The 18,761-nt window shown below is 42.8% G+C and overlaps 5 protein-coding genes and 1 long non-coding RNA gene across 7 annotated transcripts; 4 read left to right on the forward strand and 2 right to left on the reverse strand.

The window, feature by feature from the left end:
* The first annotated feature begins 253 nt into the window (after positions 1 to 253).
* On the forward strand, positions 254 to 3,831 carry LOC145710309 (small ribosomal subunit protein uS10m-like). Its single transcript, XM_081788046.1, has 6 exons — positions 254 to 389; positions 2,840 to 2,913; positions 3,099 to 3,162; positions 3,258 to 3,378; positions 3,424 to 3,555; positions 3,601 to 3,831. Exons 1-6 carry the CDS (start codon positions 256 to 258, stop codon positions 3,811 to 3,813), a joined length of 738 nt encoding a protein of 245 aa, XP_081644172.1. The 5' UTR covers positions 254 to 255; the 3' UTR covers positions 3,814 to 3,831.
* Positions 3,832 to 4,071: 240 nt separating this feature from the next.
* Positions 4,072 to 5,245, forward strand: LOC145707692 (large ribosomal subunit protein eL8-like). Its single transcript, XM_081785252.1, has 4 exons — positions 4,072 to 4,202; positions 4,327 to 4,688; positions 4,733 to 4,928; positions 4,970 to 5,245. The coding sequence occupies exons 1-4, from the start codon at positions 4,200 to 4,202 to the stop codon at positions 5,216 to 5,218; spliced, it is 810 nt and encodes a 269-aa protein (XP_081641378.1). The 5' UTR covers positions 4,072 to 4,199; the 3' UTR covers positions 5,219 to 5,245.
* Positions 5,246 to 5,347: 102 nt separating this feature from the next.
* LOC145708097 (uncharacterized) lies at positions 5,348 to 6,493 on the reverse strand. Its single transcript, XR_014134801.1, has 3 exons — positions 6,024 to 6,493; positions 5,679 to 5,983; positions 5,348 to 5,635 (listed from the first exon to the last, which is right to left on the reverse strand). It is a non-coding gene; the product is annotated as an uncharacterized LOC145708097 (long non-coding RNA).
* Positions 6,494 to 11,236: 4,743 nt separating this feature from the next.
* Positions 11,237 to 13,138, forward strand: LOC145707231 (uncharacterized). Its single transcript, XM_081784722.1, has 5 exons — positions 11,237 to 11,410; positions 11,455 to 11,799; positions 11,847 to 12,116; positions 12,484 to 13,028; positions 13,072 to 13,138. Exons 1-5 carry the CDS (start codon positions 11,249 to 11,251, stop codon positions 13,136 to 13,138), a joined length of 1,389 nt encoding a protein of 462 aa, XP_081640848.1. The 5' UTR covers positions 11,237 to 11,248.
* Positions 13,124 to 15,032, forward strand: LOC145707456 (uncharacterized). Its single transcript, XM_081784986.1, has 4 exons — positions 13,124 to 14,135; positions 14,176 to 14,657; positions 14,699 to 14,865; positions 14,908 to 15,032. Exons 1-4 carry the CDS (start codon positions 13,140 to 13,142, stop codon positions 14,982 to 14,984), a joined length of 1,722 nt encoding a protein of 573 aa, XP_081641112.1. The 5' UTR covers positions 13,124 to 13,139; the 3' UTR covers positions 14,985 to 15,032.
* A 34-nt stretch (positions 15,033 to 15,066) lies between these two features.
* LOC145707612 (uncharacterized) lies at positions 15,067 to 17,311 on the reverse strand. 2 transcript variants are annotated; one of them, XM_081785168.1, is made up of 8 exons: positions 17,229 to 17,311; positions 16,495 to 16,632; positions 16,000 to 16,445; positions 15,855 to 15,954; positions 15,658 to 15,808; positions 15,409 to 15,612; positions 15,309 to 15,368; positions 15,067 to 15,259 (listed from the first exon to the last, which is right to left on the reverse strand). In XM_081785168.1, the coding sequence occupies exons 4-8, from the start codon at positions 15,908 to 15,910 to the stop codon at positions 15,173 to 15,175; spliced, it is 558 nt and encodes a 185-aa protein (XP_081641294.1). In that variant the 5' UTR covers positions 15,911 to 15,954; positions 16,000 to 16,445; positions 16,495 to 16,632; positions 17,229 to 17,311; the 3' UTR covers positions 15,067 to 15,172. The 2 variants fall into 2 exon arrangements, with proteins under 2 accessions (XP_081641294.1, XP_081641293.1); XM_081785167.1 differs by lacking the exon at positions 17,229 to 17,311 and adding an exon at positions 16,798 to 16,905.
* Positions 17,312 to 18,761: the final 1,450 nt, after the last annotated feature.

An 18,761-nucleotide genomic window follows, 5' to 3' on the forward strand; every position in this document is an offset into this window, starting at 1 on the left:
GTAGTAGCTCTCCAATATTCTGCAGCGATGCGTGCCAAAGCTAAACAAGACCTTATTTATGGCACCGTGGTAAACTTTCTCAGGGTTTATTGAATCGCGGATTGATAAATCATCCCTTGCTTACTTTGAAATGATTACTGGCATTAATTATTTTACTGGTGGGATACCATTTGAGAAGGCACTTTATGTAACCGACTTTCTGTAATTCGAAGTTCGAAAGAAAGAATTTTCTAAAACAGCGAAATTTAAGACAAAATGTTTCGGACTCGCAGTTTGCCCCGAGTGAAGGCACATCGTTTGAGCAAGAACTTTGCCAGCGCAAGAACATTTCAATGTAGCCCAGCTGTTTCCCGAGAAGAGCAACTCGTATCCCTTGCTCAGCGAAAGAGGTAAACCCTTGCAACAGTAATGCACTCGTATATTTTCTTCCATGATTTCCACAGGCCTGAGCAAAGTTCAAATGGAATAGGGATCTTCTTTCTGGGTCTTGTCTGCCAGATAGACTGTCTATCCTTCTAGTGGGAAACAACAATTTTGACTCGTCAAAACAGCCGACGTAAAATCAAAATACCACCGTCATATTCTTATCAACTCAGCGTCTTTGTTTCTGGGTTATATAATTTCCACTGATATGAAATACGTCGGGCTTCGGACTTTGAGTTCTTATGAAATAAAAGTATAGATTTAAAATTTAAATATTGAGTGTACTTGAGAAACTGGTCGAACAGGTTGAAGTTGAAGTATGAAATTTGTTGTTTTTGTTTGTTAGATCGAAAACATCGATAGGCAAGGGGGTTGAAATCGGGTTGAAAGAGGCGCAGCGGGTGCGCTGACCTCAATCGGCAGCTAGGAAATCGGCAGCTAAAATCCGCGCCGAAATCCTAGCATGATCGAACCACCATCTGCTCATCGCACTAGGGAAACGCTCGCCGAAAAAAGGCTGAGAAATCCTAGCAAGGGCACTCAACCGAACCAGTAAATCAGAACGGCGTAACGGTAAATTCCCATTTCCCGCGCAAGTCTACCTTTGAAGTTCTTATCAATATGACTTTACAATGCACTGTCTTCATTCTTATCGACGTACCATAAAAAAGATAAATTGTGATTTCAATTGACGAAACTTTTTATTGCCTTTTTTCGTTAAAATTAAAGCAGCCAAGGTTTAATTTTAAACATCAATTTCGAAGTTCGCAAAAAAATGTTTTCAAAAGAAGTTTTTGGAGACTCAAAAGTTCCATTTCATTTCCTCAAAAATACGATCTCAAAGCTTATTCTTTTTGCCTTATCATTTCTTTACGTATCCATTCTATTCACTATAATAAGTTCATTTTCATGAAGAAACCTAACTTGTTGGTTTCCAGGAAATAACTAGATTTTTAATGAAAAATGAGTTAATTTTGACATGAATTAATTTGATTATCGAAGAGAATTTTTAAAATTTTTAAAATGATTTTTATTGAAAATAATTTTCTGAAAGACTGTTATGAGTCAGTGGTGTTGGAGGAGGCAAGTTCTACTGGTCAAAGAGTTTATTTTTATTGGGGAAAGAGCGATGTTAATTTATTATTAAAAAGATTTTTGTTTGGGCGGAGCGAACCAAGTCATCCCCGTCTCGGTAGGAAAAGCGTCGCCGATTTGGAGCTCGATTCTCCGAGGGAGCGCTCTTGCCACCCACTCGGGGAGCGTCCAATCACGCGCCGCTTGGAGGCCCGTCGCCAATATTAGCGACACATTTCCTAGCAAACTCAGAGTACACTCGGTGAGCAGATCGGCTCACACACAGCCACCAGACGCACTCGAAAATAAAGAAATCAAGATTTTGAAAAAATCTCATTTCCGCATTTTCGAGTGAATTCAAGTCTGATTTGCACCAGTGTTGTACTATTTTTCTTTTTGTTGTCTAGAGAAACGCGAAAACAAATACAGCTCTGAGATGGTGATTTTGAAATTTAACCGGGTTTAGTTGAGTGAGGGTCGAAATATCTGCGACCGGAACAGCTTCGTTCGGTCGGGACAATTCTACCCTAGCTCAACCTCGGTCCATTCGCCCGCCCACGCATAAACTTTTTACCGGTTAACTTCGAGAGAAAGAAAGAGAGTCAGAACGGAATCGAGAACCTCGAGAGAAAAAATGGACTTTGTTACAGAATGTTTTTTTGCTAACTTAAATTAATAATAGCTAATCAATTATTTAAAAATTAAATTTACAATTTTGGATTGTTTAATTGATGATGAATTAATGAATCATCGCTTCTATTTCTTGTTACTAGAGCCAGTATTGGCGTTTGTTGAATGCGCTATTTTCAGGCCGCATTTTTCGAAAGATACAGAACGCTACTTGACCAGTCCAAGCCCGGAGCGAAAAAGGGGGTCGAAGCGGGCTAGATTAGCCAGTTTAAAAAAAGTAAAAAAGGGTATTCGGGCCCGAAGGGGTGTCGCTTCAGACTCCTCCCCGCGCCAAAAAACGGGGATCGATACAGGCGCAATAATACAGTGGGGATAATGCAAAAAGGCAATATGCGCAACTACGCTTCTATTTTGATTTTTACCACTCATTGCGAGAATGAGTATTTTGAATGGATCGCGGCCCCCGGCTGAGCGCCCCGGCGCTACGAGCCAGAGTTGACCACGCTACTACTGAGTTTTGACGATTCAGCAGCTCTCGGGGGAGAATTCAAGGTCAACGCCAGCGCACTTCCTAACGCATATCAATAATCAAGCATCTGTATGCAACAGTTTGTGGGAATCAAAATGCTCTGCCAATTTACAACGGAAGAAATATGCGAGTGAACGAATAATGAAATAAACGAAACGTAAATAATCGCCTTATCACTTTCAGCGCGTTCTCACAAGACGAAATCAAAATGACGGAGGAGGACGAGACGCTGTACCGCGGAGTTGATATCATGCTTGATTCGGGTTCGCAAAAAATTGAAAAAACGAGGAGTTATATTTGATTTCCCGAGGGATTTTCCCGTCGATTTCGGGTTTTAAAACTTTCATTTTCCCTTTCTTCGCAAAACTACAACTTGAAGTTTTGATCATTTGTCTCTTCCTTGATGTCAGTTATTTGAACAATTAGCGAACCCAGTTTTTACCCGCTCATTCGGATCGGATTCTTGATTCTTATGGCGAGTTTATTAAAATGGTCGCTAATGAGTTAGGAAAGGGCTCGTATTAATCGAATGAAACAAATTCTAATTGGAATCGTGGCTAATTGAATTTCGAAATTCTGCAAGCAAAAATCAAGCCCTGAAAGATGTCGATTTCGCTGGCTTTACGGTACCACTTTGCCACGGCGATAAATGGCTAGTGAACAAGTCTCCTTTTATCTATGGAAAGCACAAAATCGAGTATGAATCGCGTACTTACAAAAAGGTGCGATGAACTTTTTCAGAGCTCTTAACCAGCATTTATTCTTAGGTTGTTCATCTTCAATATTTGACAGAAAGTACAAGGGAAATTCTACTTTATTATATTGAGTCGCAAGTTCCGCCTGGCGTTGCAATTGAAGTAAGAAGTTACAAACTTGTCGAAATGCCGTCCAAAATGAAGGTTCTATCAACATATTCGCCTGTCGCCCATTTTTTATCGTTTTAGGAAGCAATCAAGAACGAGAGCTTAGTCGATTCGGATCTCACGGAAAATGAACGTTTAATGAAACTTGACGATATGGAATCCAGAAGAGCGCGAAAAGAGCAATTCGAAATCTACCGAAAACCTTGGAATCCATCTGAATACGATTGGAGGCGAACCGAAATCTCGCAACGCAAACGTAGACTTCGAACTCCTAATACAAAAGGAAATCTGTAATAATAAAGCTCTCACAACCGCAAATATTCCAAGAACACTTTTCGCATTTTTAAAATGTTCTAGGCAAGAGAGAGAATTTTTATCAATATGCCAAAGATTCTTTCGAGAATTTTGAACGGCGCGCAACTTACTAATCCAGGTCTTATCACTCCAACTTTGCATGGCAAAATCTCCAGATCTATTTGCACACACGCATCAGGTGACCCTCACGCAAGGGATGAAAGAGAAAAAAAAGAGTAATTTTAAGCAAATCCCCAATCGTTTCCTCGGGGAAATGCATATGACTTGTACGAGCCGTATGGCTGCTGTGCTATTTATTCTATTAGATAGTTCAGTGAGTTACAGTCTTTTTTAGAAATTTGGATTCGATAATTTTCTAAGCAGCAATGGTGAGTTTTCTCGTGGTTATGATTTGAGTTGCTAGGGGATATTCTCAGAGTTATCTTTTTGTATTCGTAGCTGATGTTGTTGTATGATGTTACGGTCGGATAGAAGGCTATATTTTTAATTCAGGCGAAAGGATCGAAGGCTTCCAAAGCTAAGCGCGTCGCCGCTGCCCCTTCTTTGGTCAAGAAGCAGAAGACCAAGAAGGTGGAGAACCCCCTTTCCGAGAAGCGACCAAAGAACTTCGGCATCGGCGGAACTGTCCAGCCCAAGCGAGATCTGACCCGCTTCGTCAAGTGGCCCAAATACGTTCGACTTCAGCGACAGCGGGCTGTCCTCCAGAAGCGACTCAAGGTCCCACCAATGGTCAACCAGTTTAGCCAGACCCTCGACCGCCAAACTGCCACTGCTTTCTTCAAGCTTGCTGAGAAGTATCGACCAGAGAGCAAGGGCGAAAAGAAAGCTCGACTCTTGGCTCGAGCTGAGGCCAAGTACGAAGAATTCAAAGTTACCAAAATCATGATTTCGTTTCTAGGGCCGCCGGTAAGGCTGACGAGCCCGCCTTCAAGCGAACCAATGTCCTCTCTGTTGGTGTTAACCGAGTTGTTACCGCCGTTGAGAAGAAGAAGGCTTCGCTCGTCGTTATTGCTCACGATGTCGATCCCCTCGAAATCGTCCTCTTCCTCCCTACCCTCTGCCGAAAGATGGGCGTCCAGTACTGTATCGTCAAGGTGGTTTAGATTTACAAATCCATATATTTACTCCGTTCAAGGGAAAAGCTCGACTTGGTCGACTTGTTGGCCTCAAGACCGCTTCTTGCGTCGCTCTCACCGATGTCAATGCTGAGGACAAGAATGCTCTCGCCAAGATTGTTGAGTCCGTCAACACCAACTACATGGAGCGAGCTGATATGATCCGAAAGACCTGGGGCGGACAGATCATGTCTCAGCGAACGAACAACCGAATCGCCAAGATGGAAAAGCTCCGAGCCAAGGAGGAGGCCAAGAAGGCTATTCACTAACTGCGGAGATAATAAATCTGCACTTGTAAAATGCTAAAGCGACTTCAGTATGCATGAGAGTCTGAACCTGCTGATCTACTTTGTTTCACTGAAAGCAAAATTAGCAAATGGATTGACTAATTACTTTAATAATCAGAAACGATATAAAAAATAAGAACCTATTTAACTTTATCTAACAATTTTGAGAGATTGCATAGTCGGCGCTGTGGAGATCGAAGTCTGTTCTTCACCCTCAGTTTGAAAAAGAGAACGTTTCTCAAATCAAAGACTAGAAAGTTAACGTTTCAAACTCGTAGCAATAAGAGAAATCTCCGCATCTGATATTCTGCAACTGTCGAGATTAGTGTTTTTCGTTCGTGCAGATTTCTTCGAGCTGCTCGCGTCCCCAGCAGGAACGTACTTTTTGCAGAACACTCGCTGAACGCATCCAATTATTCTGTTCTCCTTGTTGATTTCTTACCACTAGGTCTCTTCTGAACTTTCTCCCAAGGAAAGAATATATAATAGCATTTATCATTGGACAGGAAATAAGGAACCAGTCTTTCACATAAATCAGCTTGTGGCAAAAATCAACGCCGAAATCGATCTTGGTTAAACGAATGAAATAGAAGAGCAGGCACGGGGCAGAACCCAGAAGAGTGGCAAGAAGGAAAATCGCTATATTCCTCGAAACTGTCTTTGAGTTGCTCCGAGATTGATTCCCGATCGACGAAAGCATCGTTTCGCTCTGTCGAATCTTTTGTCCAATTTTGCAGTAAAAGAACACTGAACTAGTAGTAACACAAGGCTGCTGGTATCTGTGCACCTGTAAGCGCAGCAGGTAGGCAAAAACCAAAAATGAATCGCGCTATGTAATGGGTGGTTTCTCCAACGGAAGTCGGTAAAAGACATTTGCTTAGCGACTCGATCAGGGTTCGGTATTTTGAATTCGCAAAATTATTCGTTTTTCATTTGAATTTCTATTTATTCGTTTACGAATATTCTCTAATGAGCGAATATGCAAAACGAATGAAAACGAATTTTCTCGGAGAATTTTTCAGAAATTCAGCGAATTTCTCAAATATTCGCTTTGCCGCGCGCTCTGATTGGTCGGGCTTTGACGTTGCGCAGCCTATAATTTTATTTTCACCGCCCAAATAACCTTATAGCTCGCGGGCGCCACCCTTTTCTCGCCCGCGGCCCTGGAGTTCAGCCAATCCAGGGCTGTACGCTCAATTTCGAGCGAATATTCGCCCGAATAGGCGATTCGCGAACAATCGCTCATTCTCTTAAGAAAAGAGCATATTCGCTGCGTGTATTGGCGAATTTTTCGACGAATTCAAAATACCGAACCCTGGACTCGATGTCTGGGGAGTACTCTTTGCACTTAATTATATTATTTCATATTACGGCATAATTCATCATGTACCTGTGATTCTAAATGCAACTTCGTGGCGTTAGAATCTTCAGCTAAAAATGTAGAAAAGAAGCTGCAATCTTCAAGGGTGTGAGCAGTCCAAACTTTTATACAAGAATAGGTTTCATTTCCTTCGGCATTGATGACTTTCGTGAGTGAGGAAAAATACATCAGAGGCGCAGAGCATAAAAGCGACCAGGCGAGAATGATGATGGAGAGCAAGGCTATCCTGGGAGCAGGACGGGACTGGCCAAGGCTGACGCGATGTAGAATGTGATATCGGTCGAAAGCAACAGCTGTGATGACGAGTATCGACACAGTGAGGAAGAACTCTCTTCCCGTATTTTTAAACTTGCACCACGCTTTATCCAAAATGCCGTTCGAATCTGAAAAGCTTTCTTCTTGTATTACACGCCAAGGTGGATACAGGCAGAGCGTATGCGCGACTGCCAGCGAGATTTATATTCTATGCTCAAACAAGTTGTTATACAATGTTTAATAAACATAGTTATTTTAAAAATCTCTGATTAAAAGAAGATCGGCGATTGTCAGTAGAGTCACGAGAAAGTCCGCGGCGTTCTTTCGCGTCGTTGAAAACGTGACGATGAGGATTATTCCTTCTCTTCGGATACTAACATGTTTTTAAAGAATGCGAGATTTGTCAGATCAAGTATCCATTCCGTTCAAGATAATGCCTAGAGCACAGCTAAACTCCCTTTGTAACCGAAAAGCTATTTCTTAAAGGAGCGTACCTGAACATGATCGTCCAATTTTTTAGCTTGAAATCGTTGCTAGCCTTATTTTAGCTTTCAAATTTAATAAATTTACGAGTCTACTGAAGTAAATTCAAAGGAGGAGAATATGAGTGTGCGATCTAAAAACGCTTTTGCCCGCGAAATGTCAGTTCGAATCAATAGAAACCATCCGACATTAACTTCGAATTAAATTCGAAAGCCATTAACAGAACCTCCGGACCATCCCCATTGCCGCCGGAGTCACAATCTAGAATTACATTAACAGTCTTTAGCAGATACTGTAACATACTGCAAGGTTCATCTGGCTGCAGCAAACAGAGTTCCTCGCACAATGCTCTTTCCATAATAGCTTCTTCTTCCTTGTTTTTCTCCTCATAAAACTTTGGAATAGATTTTAACACTCCAAGAAAGTATGAATTAGGCACTTTATGAATTGACCGAGACACTAATTCGACTTAAGTTTCAAGCAAATTTTCTTAATTAAAACGAGCTTTTTTCATTAATATTTAAATCTGTTCCGTCAAGTAATAGAAAGAGCATTCGCATAGCTTCGTTTTGTCGATGTCTTTAATATTTGTCGTCTCATTTTCCTGAGTTCTAGCTTTCCCGAGCAATAAGACTGCTCCGGACTGATAATGAACGAGGAAAGTTTTTGCGCTGGTTCTCTATTTTCTTTTCTCTCTCTCTGTCTCTCAGTCCGGTACTGAAAATACAGCGATCATTTTCTAACTGCGCGTCAATCGTAAAACCAAAAAATCGTCACCAGCAGTGCAAATAAAAGATCTAAAACGTTTTCATGTTTATCGGAGTTTAGGTGTCCCCATCGGGGAATTGCGGCTTCTTTCAGTAAAGCTAAAGTTCCTCTTTTCAGCCTTTTAAATGCAAAGCAAATTATAATTAAATCCTCTCATTATAATTTCCCCCATCAAAGCTGATTACCGTTGAAGCAATTATAATCGAACTTCTCTCTCGCGTTTTAACAATTCTCGTCTTCTGCAATTCAAATTTGAAGTATATAATATTCTTCTACTGCCTTCTACTGCCGATTCACATGTTGGTGTAACCTACTTGAAAGCGGGACTAAGCAAGTAAGTAGGTATATTTTACGTCGAATAATGCTTGAAGCGAAAAAGCTCTCTATTCTCTGAGCAAGTGTATGTATTTTAAATTCAAGAGATTAGTCTCTCGCTGGAGATTATATAATGCAACTTCGGTGGTACACTTTGAGCTCATAAGAGAAGCATAACTTTCAACTCAATTCATAGATTATTTAAGACGGTGACAGATTCTGAGGTCAATTTGAAAATAAATAAAAATCGCGTCTTACCTCGCTCTAAATAATCATCAATGGGGAATATTGGATTTCTCTTTCGGGGATTGCGGCCTCTCAAGTCAAGAAAAGTCTAAGTTAGACTCTAACTTATTGAACTTTTTTTTTAAAAAGAGAAATCATTGTTCGGAAAAAGCCCCGGCGGCAATTTTAGTTTCAAGTACTAGAAAGAAACGTGGCGTTATCCTTGGACCAAATTTAATTTATTCTTGATGGGAGTTAGTAAATTTTACAGTTAACGGTTTGGAATTAGTAAAAAGGGATAGTTCTAGAGTAAGCGATTCCTTCTTCTATCGAGCAGGTTCCTGCAGGCCTGAGTTGATTCGATTCGCAGCAAACTTCCGATGGGATAGAGTACATTTGGAAACTGCCAAGGTCTGTAAGACAGCACATTGGCGTGTGATCTGAATTATAAATCTTCATTATCTTCATTGCTTTTTGAAGATCTTACCTATTGTCGAGCTAGAGGTGGGGGCACAAAGAGACTCGTCGTAGTCCATGAAATTAACGTCAGGAGCACCAATGGTTCCAAGAACGTTGGCGAGCGCCTTGTCGCATTCGCAAATGGCCTTCTCAAAAGGAGAAGAGGCGTCACAGACGAACGATGTTGGTTCTGGATATTCCCAAAGCGACGAGATCAGTGAGCCTGGTTGGAAGATGTCGACCGAGCAACGAGCGCACTTTTTCCAAGCATTTATTGCCAGGTCAACATCGTCAACGATCTTACCCGCATTTTTACGGAATGGCTCGAGCTCGCCACGTCCTGTGCAGCCGTAATTCCAAAGAGCACTTGCAGTGGCGGCTGCTGCGTCTCCAGACACTCCTCCTGCACCAAAGAAAGATGCGAATCCTGACGCCCAAGCGGACAGCCACCAATTGGCATTGACTTTGGCGGCTTGAGCAATGAGTTTGATGCAGACGCGCTCGCTGTTTCGGCCAATTGGATCATATGCGATTGCACAGAGATCGTGTTCCTTTCCAAATTGATCCGCAGTTGGCGTCCAAGTACAGTCAGATTGTCCAGTTGAGGTGTCGACAGTCGTGCAGGTCATTCCTGCAGGTCCGTTGAACATGATGCGATCCATGTCAACAAATGTGCCGAAGCCAGTACTGTACTCTGAATACCAGCTCATCGACCAGGAACCGTAGAAGCTGTAGACTTCTCCGTTCTTCGGACTGTCACCAGTGAATGTAGGAAGGCCTTCACAATGAGCTGGTTCGCTGGAGGGATCGCTAACCTGACGACGGCCACGAGAATGGAAATCGTCATGGTGGTCTTCTTCATTGTCTCCAAAGAGTCCAGTAAAAAGTTGGAAACCGCTCTGCTCCATCAGTCGTTTTTCTTTCTTGCTGGTCGGCATTCCAGGAGTCCACACTGTTGCCATGAATTGAGCAGGCATTGAACTCCTTAGATTTCCGTCGGCATCGAAATCTTCGACTTGAATCGCGATGGGTTTGATTCCTGACGCAAACGTGTCTTGTAAGGGATCGTAAGTGACTTTGCACAGGTCGGCATCAAGAACTAACGAGTCAAAGCGGCCATTGTCACGTGCCAAAGCGCCACCTTCTGCCATCGTTGCCCATCGACACTTGATGCTGTCTCCATCGGGGTCTACTGGATAGAGATAGAGGCTCTGGTCGCTGCAGCCGGTCATGATGTACCATACAGCGGGTATGTTGAAGCGCGGTGAGTTGTTTGAAACATCCGCAACGGTCGAAGTGAAGATGTAGTTTCCGTTGAAACTGTTGCCGTCGTCGTCCTGCATGGAGATTGTGCAGCAGCCGGAAGAGGTCTGAGTGAACGGCTGAGTTATTGAGAACTCTTCGTCAATCGATCCAAAGCAGTAGTGAGAGTTGACATCCAAGGACGCTGCCGTTTCAATTTCGGAAACGACATATGTGCCGCTCGTGCCGTTGTTAGCAGCGTCGATCAAGAGTGTTCCGTCTGGGTAAGAGTGAACCTGCTCAGCGATCATTTGAGCACTCTCTACCTGGTTGTCGACGTCGTTCTGAGTGCAGCCGCTGCCGTAGCCGTCCATTGATCGTCGCCAAGCCATCGTTCGAGTGACGGACATCTCACCGGTTCCAGCGGCGTACTGATAGGAACCTGCTCGGTAGTGGGAAGCAAAAGCGGAGGAGATAACACTCGCCAAAAATTTCATACTTTCAGATTTTCTGGGAGGCTCTTTTTTGATGCTCTGTCTGGCACTGAGTTGAATTATATACTGGCTGCTATCTCAAAATGTACACAAATTGAGACACCAAAACATACGATAAGATTGGACCGGAGTCCAGCTCGGTGAATTTATCGCTTATATTTTGCCAGAAAACAAGGTTAAGAGCGGTTAGTTCTTTTACGGTTGTTTTTTTAAAGAACATACGATTCGAGATACCAAGTAATTTCAAGCAAATAAGAACCAATTGAAATGAACAAAATTTCAGTGCTAGAATAATCTAACTGAAATGCCCTGTGGCACTTTCACGGCGAAATAAATCAGAAGAAAAAATGGAAATGGTATTCACTCCGAAATCGTGCACATAAGAGAATAATGCGTCTGCTGCCTGTGTGTTTCCTCACACTGGCGCAGGTTCGCTCACAAATTCCGAAATGCGAGCCGCCCGAGTTGCCAGAAGGGACTCGCATGGTCTGTCCAAGAGGTAGAAAGAATGGGGACAAGTGTACGACGTCTTGTGAACCAGGTTTCATAAAGGTATGATCTGATTGAATAGTATTTGGTGGAGAAAATCAATTTAGACTGGGCGAGACATCACTATCACATGCAGATGCGTTCGTTTGAAAGCAGGAATCAAGTGCAAGTTCAACGAGCACCCGGCAGAGTGCATTCGAGAAGGACACGGCCAACTAGGTCGTGATGGACGAGTAATGGTGGCTCCAACTCGTCAGCCGGAAACAACTAAGGCTGGACGGCAAGTATTTTATCCTGGAGGGACGCCACCATCACCGCCAAAACCAAAACCTGCAAAGCGCCCTAATAATGTTAATATCGGTGGCTTTGAAGCTCGTCAGCCTAGCACTATTGAAAGAAATGGAGTCTCATTCAACTCGAATAATAAAGCCAACGTCGGTTCTTCATTACAGGTATAGACAGTAAACTTAGCACAGTAAGGTTTACCAAAGCTTCTAAGGCAACTCTCGCCCGTCAAATCGAGCTCCTTCAAGCTCAACAAGACCAGATCAACACGCTGATTAACAAACCACCGCCGGCAAAAGTTGGAATTCCGACGATTCCTTTCGGCGGTGGTTCCATTACTGCTAATTTTGACAATGCTCAAGAGCAGCAGCAAAGTGTTGAGCGAGTCAATCTACTCGCTTGTGGAGATCCTTCGAAAATCGGCGTTTACTCGATCGTTGATAAGTGGGATACAGGATTGCTTTCAGAAAATTCGATAAAAAAAGTGATTAAGGACTGATAAAATTAAAAAAAAAATTTAAGCCGAAAAATGGTGTACGCCCTTATCGAAAATTATCAGAATAAGAGTTCGTATTTTCTAAAGCGTAAAAAGGGTTTATGGCATCAGTAAACGTCGATCTGTCCATGATAAACGATGATTGGAACGTAGCAGTAAGTTTTCCGGAAAAGATTTACCCTGGAAATGTGCAAGTTTGGAATGCACGATTTGTGAAACATTCTGACGATGGAAAAACTCTTCTTTTTTCGTCGAAATCGAGACATTCAAAAATGGGCCAACTCATTTAAAAAAAGTTTTAACTGTCAATCTTATTGACTTATTTGAATTTAAAGTTGACTCTTGAAAAGCTGAGGGACCGACGTTACCGAAATTCGGCTTCGTTATCTCTGATTTGCCTGTCTACTCGGCAAAGCCGCAGTCCGGAAGTGTCATCTACTACGATAGGAAACTTCAAAGCTCCTGCGTCGATGGGGAGAACATTTGCAACGGTGCAATGCCAGTATCATCCAGTAGCCAAATGTTCGCTGCGGAAAGTTATGCTCGTACAACTGCACGTCCGACAACGACAACTCCTAAGCCCACGACAACGACGAAAAAAATGAGCCTGATGGAACTTCTTCAACAACGCAAGAAAATGATGGAAGCGCCTCAAGAAGCAGAAGTTGAAGACGACTTCTTTGTAATTCCGACGAATAATCCAGTTTCTTATCAAAGTGAAAACATCGCTGTTGGCCCTCCGAGTTCAGGTGGAAATGATATCTGCGCCAACCAAATCATGGGAGAGTTTATCCGATTGAACAGTTGGTACACAGAAGAAACTGGAATGTCTGGAGTATCGGCCAAAATTGAGCTCACTGTTGGTCAACCACCAAGCCAAGATTTCGAAATAAACGTCCAGTTTACAGTGCCCGTGCACAACATAGAAGTCTGGACATTTCAGGCGATTCCTTCTGACAACCCTTCTCTTTGGCAATTCAAAAGAAGCCGGGATATTCCTACAACAGTAACATGGATTTCGACATCAACACGCTCTCGCCAACGCCGAATCACGAGGACATTTCCGCAATTGTTGTCTATTGCGACGGCGCTGCTACTAACTTAGCGGCTATGTCTGTTATGGGCCAGGCAGGACTATCTGGGTCCACAGGCAGTCTTAGACCAAATGACAAGAGTCAATTATTTCAAATTCAAAACTCGGGTGGAAACTTCAATCATAGAGATCAACTATCTAAAGATCGAGATGTAAAACAGCTCATAGGAAAAATGCAAGGAGAACTTGAGAACGATATTATGAGCTATCCTTACTCACCAAGATGTACAGGCAGTATTCCAAGAGGCCTTCCTCCCATGGCACCAAGACAATCGAACATTCAGTGCGCTGAGAGTGATCCAGACTTATTCAAATACGATTTAAAGCGTGTGCTTTGCTTGTCAGGATACTTTTACAAAGCGCAAAGAGTAGGCCCCACTGCTTCGAGAGATGTTCCTTGGAGAGGCATAGCTGGACTAAAACACGGCTGTGACATTCAGAAAGATCTCGTCGGTGGATGGTACGATGCCGGAGACAACGTTATCTTCACCTTTCCTCTTGCGTACACTATTACGATGCTCAGTTGGTCCGTCATCGAGTTCAAGGACGCGTTTGTAGCAGCTGGCGAGTATGAGAAGATACTTCGCGAGCTAAAATGGGGAACTGATTTCCTAATCAAGGCGCATATTTCTAAATTCGAGCTTGTCGGACTCGTCGGTGACCCTCATTTGGACCATAAGAAATGGATGCGCCCAGAAGATCCAACATCGCCAAAAACACCAACTTTTATAATTGACGCTGAAAACCCTGGATCTGAATTAGCCGCAGAAGCAAGTGCAGCACTTGCAGCAGCGCATCTTGTTTTCCGTTGGGCGGAGCAAGAAGATTACGCTGATTTGTGCTTGCAACATGCTCTGGAGTTGTTTGAATTTGCGGATACATATCGGGGCAGCTATCATGACTCCATTCCTAAGGTATTGCTTTGTTTTACTAACTAAATGTATAAATTTCAAGGTTTACGACTTCTACAGAAGCTGGGAGGGCTATGAAGATGAGCTCGCATGGGCGGCGATCTGGCTATTCGGCGCTACCTCCGATAACGTCATGCTAACAGCTTCGATGGCCTTCTACAAAAAATCAGGCCAGTTGAACAGAAAACCAATCGACTGGGACAACAAATGGCCAGGTGTCCGTTTGCTTTTGGCCAGACTGACGAAGGACGAAGAGCTTGCGCGCGAATCTCTCAGTAGACTTCGGAAGACAATTTCTTCAGCTAAATACACCCCAAAAGGGTTGATCTTCATCAATGAGTGGGGACCTCTTAGACACGCAGCAAATCATGCTTTTCTGGCCTTTGTTTCAACGAAACTCGACCTCGACAATTCAGACGATCTTCTTGACTTCGCAAAGAAGCAAATGTTCTACATCTATGGCGAGGGCGGAAGAAGCTACATAGTCGGCTTTGGAAAGAACTATCCGACAAAACCTCATCACAGGTGAATTATTTTATCGAGTGATTTATAACGCAATTTTTCAGATCTTCTAGCTGCCCTGTTTCGCCGCAAGAGTGCGGCTGGGATGTTGCCGACGACAAAATGAGCCCGAATCCATGGATACTTTTTGGGGCGCTTGTTGGAGGACCTGATCGCTTTGACTCCTTCATAAACGACAGGAAAAATCATCAACAAAGCGAAGTCACGCTGGGTAAGACCGATAAAATTTCACATGCGCAACGATAAACTTTAGATTACAATGCGGCTCTTGTCGGAGGAACGGCCGGCCTTCTCTACTACATCGATCTCAACTACCTAACTGGAGTATAAATTCTTTCTCGATAATAAAACATCACAACTGAACAACTCAATGCCTGCCTGCATAAAATATAGACTTGGGACGTATTTTTGATGGCTCTTGTTTGTAGTGAAAGAGGCAGTTCGTGATGTGGAATGGAAATAAGTGACCGATATATACATGTGAGAAAAATAGTGAGTTACAGAGTCGAGATGCTTTTTTACTGCGTGTCGCTTGCAGTCGATGAAAGTTGACGACGTTTTTCCGCCATCATTTCTTTCATCTTTCTGCGTCTCTCCTCTGCAGCCTAGAAAATTAAGTTAGTTCTTGCACGCTTTAGTGCTTTAGAAATTTACCTTTTTCACTGCAAGAGCTTTTTCTTTTTGCTCTGCTTTCTTTTTCGCGGCGAGAGCGGCCTAGAAGAACATAAGTTTAGTTGGAAAAAAGATGTGTTACCTTTTCTGGGTCCTTTTCCGACTCTCTTCGACCTAAATGGTCGATGGGCTTGACCCGTGGCTTGGCTGGCGACTGGCCGATGTTGGGCTTGGGCATGGAGTCTTTTTCTGTCTCCGGGAAGTTGAGCTTTGACGCGCGGAGAAGCCAGTTCGACTTGGCGCTCCAGTCGGTAACGACTGGGCCGATCTGTGCTTCCCAGTACGACTATAAAGAGTTGTTATCCAAGGAGAAAGCGAAGAAAAATATTACCTTGAGATCGTCTTCCGTGGCAATGCCTAAACCACCTTCGACATCTTCCGGCTTCTCAATCATGATTCTGAATTTGTGAAGCCGCGATTTTCGCCCAGCAAGTAGCTCGCCCTCTGCGACAACGACACGAAGCTGCTCTTCCCAGAAAGGGCTGAATAAAACTCGTTACTTCATGCGCTAAAAACATTTCCACTTACGCAATGTTAGAACTGTTTATTTCCTTGAGCTTATTGAGTGCAGTTTCTATCATCATTTTCTGGTCGCATTGGTACTCGCGCCAATATTTTAGATTCAGCTCTAAAATGTATTATTATTCGGGGAAAATGCAAATTTGAGACTCACTCTTTTCCAAATCGCTTTGATTATCCTCGATGATGACTTTTTCTAGCGATCGGCGTATCGGAGTGAGCCCAGACGGCACAGGAACAGCCGAATCGCTCTTTTTCTCATCGCTCTTTTTATCTGCGGCTTGGGCAGCTCCAGGCTCGTCTTGGCCTTCTCAGTCGCTGGTGGCAGGGAAGCGCGTTTGCTATCCGTCTGCGGCAGGGAGGATCGCTTCTTCCTCGGCTCTGCATTTTCTTTGTTCGCCTCTGTGCTGCGCGGCGAAGTCGCTGGGCTCTGGACTTTCTTTCCATTCGCCTTGGCGACCTTCCTGTCCAGCTCTAGGCCTTTCATCAGATTGGGCGCGCTGACTGCATTCTTCGTCATGCTGCGAGTAACGGGCCCCTTCTCGCGAAAGGTCGGAATTCCCGGTGCCTTTCCAGCTGGCTTCCAAGCGGGGCGCAAAGCTGAAATAATAATTGTAGAAAGCGCGTTCTAGAAGCATTCAGTGCTTACCTAGGTCTTCCTTGCGTTTTTGCTCCTTCGCTTTTTTGAACTGGTCAAGTTTTAACCTTCTCGCCGCTTTCTGCGCCTCCTTCTCTTCCCCGTTCTTCGCCGACTGCGCGCTCAACGCTCCGCGATTCGATGACATCACTAAACAATCAAATATTACGAATTTTTCTCGGATTTACTGTCACGAAAGTAGGAATGAATCACATTTTCATATTTGAGCCGAAATTCGTTAGTAAATCAATATTTTAAAAAATCTATTTTAATCGCCTATAAAAATAAGTTTCCAAATCGAATTATAAAACCTACTGTAGTGCTACTGTTTATCTTCGTAAAGGAATTTCTTATTTTCTCAGAGTAAATATAAAAAAGCGTCGCGCGCGAGTTCCGTTCTTTTCAATTTATGCGTTTTTCGGGGCAGCGATTCCGATTGGATGAAGCGAGCGCGCCCACGCTCAGACTCGCTACTTTCGCTTTCGCGCCAAAAGACGAATTTTTCTCAGAATGGAAACTTCTCACTCCCATAAAAAGATTTCACAGATATTATCCGAATTTTTTAATAAATTAATCTTAAATAGTCTTGCATTCGATAAAAATACTAGTTATTATTAATAAGAGTCGTTACATACAAGCTAAACTTCTACAAATCAAGCTACGTTTTCATATCAGAAATAGGGAGTGGCCCTAAAACTCCAACCCCAACTCAACTCGAAAGAAAAAAAAATCAAAAAGCTGCTTACCTCAGAATGCAATATCTCGCAACTGAAGCGCTTTCGTCACTTTCGGTTTGTCGTGTTTTGCAAAACGCGCCCCTTGCGAGAAATCGTCTGATAGAATCAGCGTTTTTCGTGGAAAAAGCAATTCGTTTTTCAGTTGGGGACGCTCTGCAAAGCCGTAATTTTCTATTTATAAGTTGAAAATGGCGTTCTTTTTGAGGACAGAAGAATCGAAGAAGAAGCTCTTCAATGAATTACATCTAATGATGCTGATAAGGAAACTCCTTCGACTACGATGTAGTTCATAAAATTGTTCTGGATATTATTATTCGTATTTTCTTCCTTGATCTTAGACTCTACATGTGTAAGAGCTCCATTTACTCACCTCTACAACACCATTCCTAAGTAGTAGGCTCTTTATCGAAGCCGGCAAAAGACCAGCAAAGCAGAAAATACGGTTTTCATGGCGGAAAAAGACACTTTTGATTTATCAAAAGCCATCGTTTCACATTTAGCGCGGTCTCTTCCTTGATTTCAGAGGCTACTGTGATTTCAACAGACACTTTTCGACATTCGAAGGCTTCTTTCTTTCTTTTCGAAATATAGAGAACTGAAATTCTAGTAGTGTTTTTTCTAAATTCTGAAACAGAAGCCGCCTGAATTAAATTTAACCTCAATAACTGCCGAGCTAGAGGAAGCATAAATAGCGGTAATGGCAGAAAATTCCGGGGTTAAAATTGAATATCCGTTTTGGGAATTCCAATTTGTATTAAATCATTTTTGTCGCTTATCACATTATACAGCGAGATAATGAGTTCTGTATTGCCCAGTTGAGTCGTTATTTTTTTTGTCGTAGCTTCAGCTCAAGCCAAGAGCCCGGTGGTGTAGTGGCCAGGGACTTGGCCTGTGTGGTGAAGAAAAAGAGCGCAAAAATGAAAGAAATGAGAAAAATCGCTGGCGGCGCTTTATGATTCGAAATATGGAGCTTTTACTCTCTTTCTACTACCGACTACTGCTCCAACTCTCGAATCCAGAATCTGTTTCCCTCATTTTCTTGGCTAGCAATTGACATTCAAATGATAATCAAACGCTGATGACTACAAATAAAGACAAAAGACCGCCGACGTCTTGGTACTACTAGGAAATCCTTACAAATAGTAATTTTACTAGTTCTATTCCGAAAAAGAAGAAGCTGGAGCAGCTGAGCAAAAAGAAAGAAACTGGCGTGCGTAGTTTTGAAACTGGGCCAACAATGGCCGCCTCGCCTGTATTGATCATCCTTTTTTCGACATCGATCTTTGTCGCCCTTGATCACCACCAAAATTTAATTTTTACAAGCAAAGTGACATTTAATACATTTCCATTTGTTTAAATACTATTTTCTGAATTAAAAAAGGAGAGAGCGCAGCTTCGTCAAAACTTATTATCACTTACGAGAATTTCAATCAATGGATGACTTTTGAATATAGTTAAAAGAGGTATTTAGAAAGATAGTATTTTTAGAAGATGAGTGTTTTGGCAAGGTGAGAGGCTTTTATTTGAAATTAGAGTCTTTCA

Source organism: Oikopleura dioica, chromosome XSR, assembly GCF_907165135.1.
Source record: "Oikopleura dioica chromosome XSR, OKI2018_I68_1.0, whole genome shotgun sequence".
NCBI classification, from domain to species: Eukaryota; Metazoa; Chordata; class Appendicularia; order Copelata; family Oikopleuridae; genus Oikopleura; species Oikopleura dioica.

Bases quoted from the DNA above. Each gene is read 5' to 3' on its own strand.
- LOC145707612 (XM_081785168.1), bottom strand. From the start codon at position 15,910: ATGATGATAGAAACTGCACTCAATAAGCTCAAGGAAATAAACAGTTCT. The intron at 15,809-15,854 runs GTAAGTGGAAAT...AGTTTTATTCAG, and splicing joins ATAAACAGTTCTAACATTGC to CCCTTTCTGGGAAGAGCAGC. The intron at 15,369-15,408 runs GTAACACATCTT...ATGTTCTTCTAG, and splicing joins CGGAAAAGGACCCAGAAAAG to GCCGCTCTCGCCGCGAAAAA.
- LOC145710309 (XM_081788046.1), top strand. From the start codon at position 256: ATGTTTCGGACTCGCAGTTTGCCCCGAGTGAAGGCACATCGTTTGAGC. The intron at 390-2,839 runs GTAAACCCTTGC...TATCACTTTCAG, and splicing joins TCCCTTGCTCAGCGAAAGAG to CGCGTTCTCACAAGACGAAA. The intron at 3,556-3,600 runs GTTCTATCAACA...TTATCGTTTTAG, and splicing joins AAATGCCGTCCAAAATGAAG to GAAGCAATCAAGAACGAGAG.
- LOC145707231 (XM_081784722.1), top strand. From the start codon at position 11,249: ATGCGTCTGCTGCCTGTGTGTTTCCTCACACTGGCGCAGGTTCGCTCA. The intron at 11,800-11,846 runs GTATAGACAGTA...AAAGCTTCTAAG, and splicing joins ACGTCGGTTCTTCATTACAG to GCAACTCTCGCCCGTCAAAT. The intron at 13,029-13,071 runs GTTTACAGTGCC...TGGACATTTCAG, and splicing joins GATTTCGAAATAAACGTCCA to GCGATTCCTTCTGACAACCC.
- LOC145707456 (XM_081784986.1), top strand. From the start codon at position 13,140: ATGGATTTCGACATCAACACGCTCTCGCCAACGCCGAATCACGAGGAC. The intron at 14,136-14,175 runs GTATTGCTTTGT...ATAAATTTCAAG, and splicing joins ATCATGACTCCATTCCTAAG to GTTTACGACTTCTACAGAAG. The intron at 14,658-14,698 runs GTGAATTATTTT...GCAATTTTTCAG, and splicing joins CCGACAAAACCTCATCACAG to ATCTTCTAGCTGCCCTGTTT.
- LOC145707692 (XM_081785252.1), top strand. The intron at 4,689-4,732 runs GTACGAAGAATT...TTTCGTTTCTAG, and splicing joins TTGGCTCGAGCTGAGGCCAA to GGCCGCCGGTAAGGCTGACG. The intron at 4,929-4,969 runs GTGGTTTAGATT...ACTCCGTTCAAG, and splicing joins TCCAGTACTGTATCGTCAAG to GGAAAAGCTCGACTTGGTCG.